This window comes from Procambarus clarkii, chromosome 31 (assembly GCF_040958095.1).
Source record: "Procambarus clarkii isolate CNS0578487 chromosome 31, FALCON_Pclarkii_2.0, whole genome shotgun sequence".
NCBI classification, from domain to species: Eukaryota; Metazoa; Arthropoda; class Malacostraca; order Decapoda; family Cambaridae; genus Procambarus; species Procambarus clarkii.
In genome coordinates, this window is record NC_091180.1 from 36,063,407 (window position 1) to 36,075,727 (window position 12,321).

General features: G+C 32.5%; 1 protein-coding gene across 1 annotated transcript in view; it reads left to right on the forward strand.

The window, feature by feature from the left end:
* Positions 1–4,265, forward strand: part of LOC138370278 (calphotin-like) — a 40,005-nt gene extending 35,740 nt beyond the window's left edge. The window contains exon 3 of the mRNA XM_069334292.1: positions 4,179–4,265. Coding sequence (XP_069190393.1) covers positions 4,179–4,265 — 87 coding nt within the window. The remainder of the gene's footprint in view (positions 1–4,178) is intronic.
* Positions 4,266–12,321: the final 8,056 nt, after the last annotated feature.

Here is a 12,321-nt window from a genome sequence, read left to right on the forward strand (position 1 = left end):
TAAGAAAAAAATAAGAAAAATATATAAATTCAAGAAAACTTGGCTTATAAGGCAAATCGGGCCTTGCATAGTAGGCCGAGTACGACGTTCTGGCTACTAGGTACAACATATATATATATATATATATATATATATATATATATATATATATATATATATATATATATATATAAATATATATATATATATATATATTTATATATGTCGTACCTAGTAGCCAGAACGCACTTCTCAGCCTACTATGCAAGGCCTGATTTGCCTAATAAGCCAAGTTTTCCTGAATCAATATATTTTCTCTAATTTTTTCTTATGAAATGATAAAGCTACCCATTTCATTATGTATGAGGTCAATTTTTTTGTATTGGAGTTAAAATTAACTTAGATATATGACCGAACCAAACCAACCCTACCTAACCTAACCTAACCTATCTCTATAGGTTAGGTTAGGTTAGGTAGCCGAAAAAGTTAGGTTAGGTTAGGTTAGGTAGGTTAGGTAGTCGAAAAACAATTAATTCATGAAAACTTGGCTTATTAGGCAAATTGGGCCTTGCATAGTAGGCCTAGAAGTGCATTCTGGCTACTAGGTACGACATATATATATATATATATATATATATATATATATATATATATATATATATATATATATATATATATATGTCGTACCTAGTAGCCAGAACGCACTTCTCAGCCTACTATTCAAGGCCCTATTTGCCTAATAAGCCAAGATTTCATGAATTAATGTTTTTTCGACTACATAACCTACCTAACCTGACCTAACCTAACTTTTTCGGCTACCTAACCTAACCTAACCTATAGAGATAGGTTAGGTTAGGTTAGGTAGGGTTGGTTAGGTTCGGTCATATATCTACGTTAATTTTAACTCCAATAAAAAAAAATTGACCTCATACATAATGAAATGGGTAGCTTTATTATTTCATAAGAAAAAAATTTGAGAAAATATATTAATTCAGGAAAACTTGGCTTATTATGCAAATCGGGTCTTGCATAGTAGGCTCAGAAGTGCGTTCTGGCTACTAGGTACGACATATATAAATATATATATATATATATATATATATATATATATATATATATATATATATATATATATATATATATATATATATATATATATATATATATATATATATATAATATATAATAGATATATATATATATATATATATATATATATATATATATAATATATAATAGATATATATATATATATATGTATATATATATATATATATATATATATATATATATATATATATATATATATATATATATATATATATATATATATATATATATATATATATATATATATGCGGATAATCCACAGAGAAATATGAAATGAGGTGAACGTTTCGGCTTGTTAAAGCCTTTGTCAATACCAGACTGACCAGACTGATGGTCAGTCTGGTGTTGACAAAGGCTTTAACAAGCCGAAACGTTCACCTCATTTCATATTTTTCTGTGGATTTTCCGCATAAAATGATCAGTGTTTTGTGATCGTCAATTGCATATATATATATATATATATATATATATATATATATATATATATATATATATATATATATATATATATATATATGCGAACTAGCCTGAACGGTCTCCAGGCATATATGCAACTGAAAACTCACACCCAGAAGTGACTCGAACCCATACTGCTAGGAGCACTCTGCATCTGGCGTACAGGACACCTTAACCACTCGACCAACACTACCGGACAAAAGAGGATGGTAGCCGAGGCTAATTTCCCATCCCCCCGCCGACACTCTGATGGTAATCATGGGCATGGTATTTTATCAAATCACCTCATTCTTTGGGGCACATGTGAGGATCGCAAATGCGAACAAGCCTGAACGGTCTCCAGGCATATATGCAACTGAAAACTCAAACTCCAGAAGTGACTCGATCCCATACTGCCAGGAGCACACTGCATCTGGCGTACAGGACACCTTAACCACTCGACCAACACGACTGGACAAAAGTAGTCAAAAGTTGGTTGAGTGGTTAAGGTGTCCTGTACGCCAGATGCAGAGTGCTCCTGGCAGTATGGGTTCGAGTCACTTCTGGGGTGTGAGTTTTCAGTTGCATATATGCCTGGAGACCGTTCAGGCTTGTTCGCGTTTGTATTCCTCACGTGTGCCTCAAAGAATGAGGTGATTTGATAAAATACCATGCCCTAGATTACCATCAGAGTGCCGGCGAGGGGATGAGGAACAAAATTTTTATCCTTCCTCCTTCCATTTGCAATATAGTCGTAAAGGTTTGGCACTTTACCCTGGTAGGTCTTTCCTTCCTTTCCCCCCTCACCTACATTTTGCTACCCCTCCCCTTCTACCCTCTCTTCCCTCCCTTCCCCATCTGGCAGCCAACCTCTAACAGGTTCTCGGCTGCACCCAGGTCTCTCTTTTCCCATTTCTCTTCCATCTTTCTTTCCCCTATCTCCTCTTCTTTCCATTGTTCCACCCCCCCCCCACCCCAATTTTCTCCCCATCTCGCCCCTCTTCTCTCCTCTCCTCTTCTTCCCTCTCCACCATCTCTCCCCCTATTCCACCCTTGTCACTTCTCTTCCTCTCTCAAACCTCTCACCCCTCTCATCTCCTCTTTCAATCTCGTCTCTCTTCTTCCCTCTCGTCAAACATTTCCCCTCTCCCCTGCTATTTTCTACTCTCTCTACCTCTGTCTGTCTGATTCTCCTCTATCTCTTTCCGTCTGAATTTCCTCTGTCTCTGTGTGTTGTTGTCTGTTCGTCTCTACATTTTTCTGTTTGTTTCCCTGTCTCTCATAATTTCCAACTTTCTCCACCACCAAAACATTGCTTGTGTTCACTTGCACTTTAACTGGTCACTCTACCATGTATACATTAACTACTCAGGGTGTAACCACACAGCCCTGACCTACGTCTTCAATATTATCCCACTTGTCAGTCATCGCAACGTTGACACTTACACATGCCGTGCTTCTTACACAAAACTTACACACATTTAAGAACACGTCCAGAATGACACTAGTTCATCATTTGAGAGAGTACTGTTAACTTTGTATTGTAATGTTTCAAGATCATCACTGCCATGAACACAACTCATCAATCTTTCTAACATGTCTTCTCTGTAATCTTTCTCCCTGAAACTATTTGATCAACATTCCCACTTCCTGCTCATGGTTGACAATTTTCCCTAGTAATTTCTTGTGCTCTTTCAATCACTATTCTGCCACTGTAGTTTTGTATATATCTGCTCGTTAGTCAAATCACTTAGTTTATGATTGTTAGGAAAGTACATAACCTGATCATTTTCTCTTATTAGGCCTGTCTATAAATAGTTATTTGCTAATTTTCCATTATTAAACAGTATATCAGTGAGACACAAAGTTCTCGGGTGTGAAACAATAGAATACAATCAAACTTGTGTATGTTGCATACTTACCTTGACAGCAGATACAATCGTCTCCTGAGCAATAGTAATAGGTGAGAGGTACGCGACAGTCCGTCTTGTGTGTACAGATGCCTGGACAGGCAGCGGTGTGAGGACAGGTGGGATGGTGCCTGGTGCAGCACCTGCAGCCGTGGCCAGTACAGCCTCCAGCCACCTCACGCTCCTCTCCCTCACATGCAGACTTGCACACTCCCCGGCTCTCCTCGCACCGCTCAGACCGCCTACACTCTGTTCAATCATCTCAACTCTTCACAAAATATCAAAACTCACCAGAAAATTAAAAAAAATCACCAGTAAATTATCAAAGAATTTGCGCTCGTTTTACATTTTATATCACATTAATCTAACTTAATCAGCACTGAAGATTTTTTTTATTGGTTATCAAATCAGCTGTGACTAAAGAAAATTTTATCACAAAGAGAACTACAAATGCAACAGAATTTCAGAATTTCATCAAGCTGTACGGTCAATAAATTTATGCACACCTAAAAATGTATAAAATCTCAATAGCAGTGTTTATTATTCAATACACTAACTACCCTCACTAAGCCAGTTCAGTGATGAATATAATTAAGAGTGATTGTATGGTGTTCTTTCCATGTATACAGGTATTTGCACACTTAATATCTAGCTAACGAAACATTGCTACTATACAGACACTAGCTTGGGAACAACTATACAGCGAAGATATACAGACACAAGTTTAAAACTTACCCCATCCAGTTATACATTGATATACAGACACCAACTGAGGAGCCACCTACTAAAGTGCATAGTGTTCTTAATTTTGCTATTCAGACACAAACTTAGAAATTGCGAAGTCAACAATACACTGGTACTATACAAACACTAATTAAGATACTACCCAGCTAACTAACTATACATCGATGATATACAGACACTAACTTGGACACTTAAGTCTGTTGAACAGACTCAAACATGAGAAGTACCCAAATATCTGCTCGTGATTGCTGTGCAGACACGAACGTGGGACTTTCCTCGTCAGCTTCACATTGATGCAATATTTATAAAGAGTAGGAAAGTATCAAACCAGATGCACAATATTGGTATACATTCATCAGCATGAGAACTCACCCATCGACCTACATCTGGTTAGTTTATATAGATAATCGTGCGACCGATATCGTCGGTTTACGTAATGTAACTGTGAACTATATCCCCAACAATATATAGTTACCATGTTTGCAGCAGCTAAGAAACTATCATTGCAACTACTCATCGTTATTTTGTTTGCAATAAATTTGTAACTATTTAACAACAACTTAATCTATACACACTAAAAGATCGTTAACAAACACCAAAACTTGGTAACTCCCCAGCTCACTACACATCGTAAACATATATACATTGTCTTCAAATCATTAAAATGCACAGACCATCTTCCGAACTACACATCGTTAACATACACCAACCTGGAAACTAACAGCCCAAATGCACATCGTTCCTATATATACATCAACTATTGGTATACTCATATTCCATTGTCTTCAGTTATTAAAATACATAGCACGTAATGCGACTTGACAATAAACACCAGATACTTGCAGTTATGGTAAATTATGAATACAAGTCATATGTTTATAATAGTGGCACATGAGGGGACAATTATTAATATATGAAGAGTCAACACGTACTGTGGTAGTGGGCGGCACAACACCGACATTTGCTGCCCCTGCAACCCTTCTTAATCTCTCGCTCTTCACGACCACACTTAGACTTGCAGGTTCCATGCTGTTTCTTGCACATTTTCTTGGTTTTGCACTCTGCAAAAATTTATTTCATTAATGAAAACATTTGTCGTTCTGAGAAATCTTTGTCAGATTGCATTTATTTAGTTGTTATTTATTTATATATACAAGATTTATTACATTATTGTAAAGCCACTAGCATGTAAAGGGATTTGGGCAGGACCTTAACCCATTTTTTCCCCTTGGAATACGACACGCCAAATCATTTAACAACCAGGTACCCATTCACTTCTGGGTAAACAGTTAAGTATTGGCTATCAGTTAAGAATTTACGCCCAGTAAATCCCCCCCTCCCAACCAGGATACGAACCCAACTCTAAACGCTCGCGAAGCGCCGAGCTAGTGTTTTATCATTACAACACAGGTATCGTATTCACTCATAAGATATTTGTATGTCATTTTTATGGCATGTAACTGTACAAATGTTCAACCAATGGCTCCGGTCTGAAGTGTACTTAGAATGTCAATTTGCTCTCATACTTAAGGATTAATATTGAAATGATGGATTAAATGTTCATATCTATTACGCAACACGAATAATACCTGTTTAATATCAAAAGGTTTAGCTAGTGAATATTCTTCTGTTAAAGATGTATAGAACTGTCTCTAGCATTTCCTGTCCTGATGAGTTGTAATTAACTCACATCAGAGACTTTCAAAGTTTCATATCATATTTTGACATAGTCAATTCACCCAAGCAGGTGTGTTACAGCTTGACTGTAATATTGTAACATCATAACTATGGTACATTTGCTTTAAACTTAGAATTAAAAACAATAAGCAGTTTCTCTGGAAACTATTATCAATTAAGAGTTTAGTGTCCAAATACACAGACTCGTTGCAGATAAGGACAAATTTCGGTAAACAACCTGAACAACTAACTTTGTCACAGACGTCTTCAATGGCCTGAAATACCGAACATAATAACAGGACATGGGAAAACACACGTTTTAGAAGCACATATTATTCTTACAATATTATAATAAATATTGTATGTTCTACACAAAAGATTGAGTGTCACGAGGAAGTTTCATATAATTAAACATTAAGCAAATAATATATTGTAAAAAGTGTAATAGGATGTAAATAAATAACGTATAATGAAAATCTCCTCAGATGTTTAAGACAAGATGAATGGCACAAACTGTCATCAGAAGATGAAATATGTAAATGATGTAAGTCTGAGCTCACCACCCTTCAAACACACAACGTAACGGTTCTTATTGTTACCTTGTTGCATTTTGTTACAAAGTTATTACATCTTTTTATAAAATATTTATGATATATTAGAAAGTTTATACAAGTTGCTAGATACTTGTTACAAGTTGTTCGAACATTGCAGCAACGTCGGAGTTTCGTCTTGTTTTTGGCAGATAGGGATGCTTGTCACATTAACACATTTCCATACCACAAAATCTGTTGAAGAACTCAAACTAATATGAAGTAATATCAGTACTATAATGTTAAGGATAAAGAAAGCATGCACAGTACACTCACTGGTCTTGTGCGGGGTGCAGCACCTGCAGCTGGAGGAGCCCTTACAACCCTTTTTGACTTCACGTTCACCTGCTGAACACCGTTTATCACATCTGCCACCGTGTTTCGTGCACCTTCTCGTGATTTTACACCCTGAAAAAGCTCATTATTAGGATTTTCCTAAACCAAAAAAATACAAAGATATTGTCTTACACCTCAAATCACATTCTGGCCTATATATTCATGTGTTGTATTTCGATGTTTGTACTTTAATTTTTTTTATTAAAACGAAAGTGTTCCTATTTTTTGTCTCATTTTCCTTCATGGTTGAATATTTTCTCATTATTCATCATGTGTTCATCATTATTTTCTCATTATTCATTCTCCATTTTTCACATGTGGTTGTTCTGCATATATATATGCAGAACATGTGTATATATATATATATATATATATATATATATATATATATATATATATATATATATATATATATATATATATATATATATATATATATATATATATAGTGGTGCCCCTAGGAATCACATGAGACAAGCCCATGACATTACTCTAACAAGAGAAATGTTGAACAAGAATACTTGCATAATAGACAAAACCCAAGATTCAAGAAGATTTCAAATTCTTGAGGCAATTCACATAAGAATAGAGCGACCTACCATGAACACCCAAATCACGGAACTATTTACTCTACCCACCATGAGAGTAAGGACAAGACAAGAACATATCGATGCCAACACAGAAGACAATGTCCAACATAACAGGCCAATTACACTGGATTAATCTTTGTGTTTAGATAGGAGATGCCTCGTATGGGCCAATAAGCCTTCTGCAGCCCCTATGTTTATCCCTTATGTTTCCCCCCATGTTTTTCACCTTCATTGTATTATCACCTAACCTAATGCGGGTATAAAATCAACTAGTATTGTAAGATCTGTTCACTTGAGAATGAACCATGGAGGTTCGAAACGTCGTGCAAATTATACAAATAAGTGTAATACACTCTATAGTAAATCACTTCTTTTCTTCACCTTAAAAGTACGAAAATGAGTTTTGGAGAACTCCTATTCCAATTAAGCCCTGATGCTAAGAAAATAGTTAGAGGGATAGAAGCCCTAAACCAGAAAATAATAAATACAGAATATGCGGTCATATTCAATGAAACACATATATATATATATATATATATATATATATATATATATATATATATATATATATATATATATATATATATATATATATATATATATATATATATATATATATATATATATATATATATATATATATATATATTATTAAATATGACCGAAAAAGTAAGATTAATAATTCTAACACGAATTTTCTCAATCTTTCGTACATTACGCTTCACTGTTGGAGGTAAATCAAAAATCACTTCTCCAAAATTCATTTTTATTTCTAGTCTGACACGGGCGCGTTTCGTAAAACTTATTACATTTTCAAAGACTTCACAAATACACAACTGATTAGAACTTACGTCTCTCTGATATTATATCTACATTTGAGTGAGGTGGGAAGGGTGATGTGGCATTAACACAAGACAGAACAGGAGGGGATATTAATAGGGTATTAAAAGTATCAACACAAGACAGAACAGAAACAATGGGTATTGAATAGAAGTGTTTGTAGAAAGCCTATTGGTCCATATTTCTTGATGCTTCTATATTGGAGCGGAGTCTTGAGGTGGGTAGAATATAGTTGTGCAATAATTGGCTGTTGATTGCTGGTGTTGACTTCTTGATGTGTAGTGCCTCGCAAACGTCAAGCTGCCTGCTATCGCTGTATCTATCGATGATTTCTGTGTTGTTTACTAGGATTTCTCTGGCGATGGTTTGGTTATGGGAAGAGATTATATGTTCCTTAATGGAGCCCTGTTGCTTATGCATCGTTAAACGCCTAGAAAGAGATGTTGTTGTCTTGCCTATATACTGGGTTTTTTGGAGCTTACAGTCCCCAAGTGGGCATTTGAAGGCATAGACGACGTTAGTCTCTTTTAAAGCGTTCTGTTTTGTGTCTGGAGAGTTTCTCATGAGTAGGCTGGCCGTTTTTCTGGTTTTATAGTAAATCAACTGACGATTTACTATAAAACCAGAAAAACGGCCAGCCTACTCATGAGAAACTCTCCAGACACAAAACAGAACGCTTTAAAAGAGACTAACGTCGTCTATGCCTTCAAATGCCCACTTGGGGACTGTAAGCTCCAAAAAACCCAGTATATAGGCAAGACAACAACATCTCTTTCTAGGCGTTTAACGATGCATAAGCAACAGGGCTCCATTAAGGAACATATAATCTCTTCCCATAACCAAACCATCGCCAGAGAAATCCTAGTAAACAACACAGAAATCATCGATAGATACAGCGATAGCAGGTGGCTTGACGTTTGCGAGGCACTACACATCAAGAAGTCAACACCAGCAATCAACAGCCAATTATTGCACAACTATATTCTACCCACCTCAAGACTCCGCTCCAATATAGAAGCATCAAGAAATATGGACCAATAGGCTTTCTACAAACACTTCTATTCAATACCCATTGTTTCTGTTCTGTCTTGTGTTGATACTTTTAATACCCTATTAATATCCCCTCCTGTTCTGTCTTGTGTTAATGCCACATCACCCTTCCCACCTCACTCAAATGTAGATATAATATCAGAGAGACGTAAGTTCTAATCAGTTGTGTATTTGTGAAGTCTTTGAAAATGTAATAAGTTTTACGAAACGCGCCCGTGTCAGACTAGAAATAAAAATGAATTTTGGAGAAGTGATTTTTGATTTACCTCCAACAGTGAAGCGTAATGTACGAAAGATTGAGAAAATTCGTGTTAGAATTATTAATCTTACTTTTTCGGTCATATTTAATAATATATGTCTACAGGAAAGACTGCTACCAAAATATATATATATATATAAATATATATATATATATATATATATATATATATATATATATATATATATATATATATATATTTATACATATATATATACATATATATATACATATATATATACATATATATATATATTATATATATATATATATATATATATATATATATATATATATATATATATATATATATATATATATATGTATATATATATATATATATATATATATATATATATATATATATATATATATATATATATATATATATATATACATATGTAGTACCTAGTAGCCAGAACTCACTTCTCAGCCTACTATGCATGGCCCGATTTGCCTAATAAGCCTAGTTTTCATGAATTAATGTTTTTTCGACAACCTAACCTACCTAACCTAACCTAACCTAACGTATATATATATATATATATATATATATATATATATATATATATATATATATATATATATATATATATATATATATATATATATGTATATATATATATAAATATATATATACATATACATATATATATATATATATATATATACATATATATATAAATATATATATACATATATATATATATATATATATATATATATATATATATAAATATATATATACATATATATATATATATATATATATATATATATATATATATATATAAATATATATATATATATATATAAATATATATATATATATATATATATATATATATATATATATATATATTTATACATATATATATATATACATATATATATACATATATATATACATATATATATATTATATATATATATATATATATATATATATATATATATATATATATATATATATATATATATATATATATATATATATATATATACATATGTAGTACCTAGTAGCCAGAACTCACTTCTCAGCCTACTATGCATGGCCATATATATATATATATATATATATATATATATATATATATATATATATATATATATATATATATATATATATATATATATGTCGTACCTAGTAGCCAGAACGCACTTCTCAGCCTACTATGTAAGGCCCAATTTGCCTAATAAGCCAAGTTTTCCTGATATAATATATTTTCTCTAATTTTTTTCTTATGAAATGATAAAGCTACCCATTTCATTATCTATGAGGTCAATTTTTTTTATTGGAGTTAAAATTAACGTAGATATATGACCGAACCTAACCAACCCTACTTAACCTAACCTAACCTATCTTTATAGGTTAGGTTAGGTTAGGTAGCAGAAAAAGTTAGGTTAGGTTAGGTTAGGTAGTCGAAAAAACATTATTTCATGAAAACTTGGCTTATTAGGCAAATCGGGCCTTGCATAGTAGGCTGAGAAGTGCGTTCTGGCTACTAGGTACGACATATATATATATACACACTTAACAAAAGAATAGGGGTGGTAGGAGAAGAAAATATCAAAGTGTTCAGTGAGGATCCACAAGGTCTTCTCTGAGTACTCTTTATTTTCTTCTCCGAGGCTATGGGTCCCTACATTTGCACCAGAGGTGGTACCCCATAAAAAAAAAAATATATACATATATATATATATATATATATATATATATATATATATATATATATATATATATATATATATGTATATATATATATGTATATATATATATATATATATATATATATACATATATATATATATATATATATATATATACATATATATATATATATATATATATATATATATATATATATATATATATATATATATGTATATATGTCGTACCTAGTAGCCAGAACGTCGTACTCGGCCTACTATGCAAGGCTCGATTTGCCTAATAAGCCAAGTTTTCCTGAATTAATATATTTTCTCTAATTTTTTTCTTATGAAATGATAAAGCTACCCATTTCATTATGTATGAGGTCAATTTTATTTTATTGGAGTTAAAATTAACGTAGATATATGACCGAACCTAACCAACCCTACCTAACCTAACCTAACCTATCTTTATAGGTTAGGTTTGGTTAGGTAGCCTAAAAAGTTAGGTTAGGTAGTCGAAAAACAATTAATTCATGAAAACTTGGCTTATTAGGCAAATCGGGCCTTGCATACTAGGCTGAGAAGTGCGTTCTGGCTACTAGGTACGACATATATATATATATATATATATATATATATATATATATATATATATATATATATATATATATATATGTCGTACCTAGTAGCCAGAACGCACTTCTCTGCCTACTATGCAAGGCCCGATTTGCCTAATAAGCCAAGTTTTCATGAATTATTTGTTTTTCGACTACCTAACCTACCTAACTTAACCTAACCTACCTTTTTCGGCTACCTAACCTAACCTAACCTTTAAAGATAAGTTAGGTTAGGTTAGGTAGGGTTGGTTAGGTTCGGTCATATATCTACGTTAATTTTAACTCCAATAAAAAAAAATTGACCTCATACATAATGAAATGGGTAGCTTTATCCTTTAATAAGAAAAAAATTAGAGAAAATATATTAATTTAGGAAAACTTGGCTTATTAGACAAATCGGGCCTTGCATAGTAGGCCGAAAAGTGCGTTCTGGCATATATATATATATATATATATATATACATATATATATATATATATATATATATATATTTATATATATATATATATATATATATATATATATATATA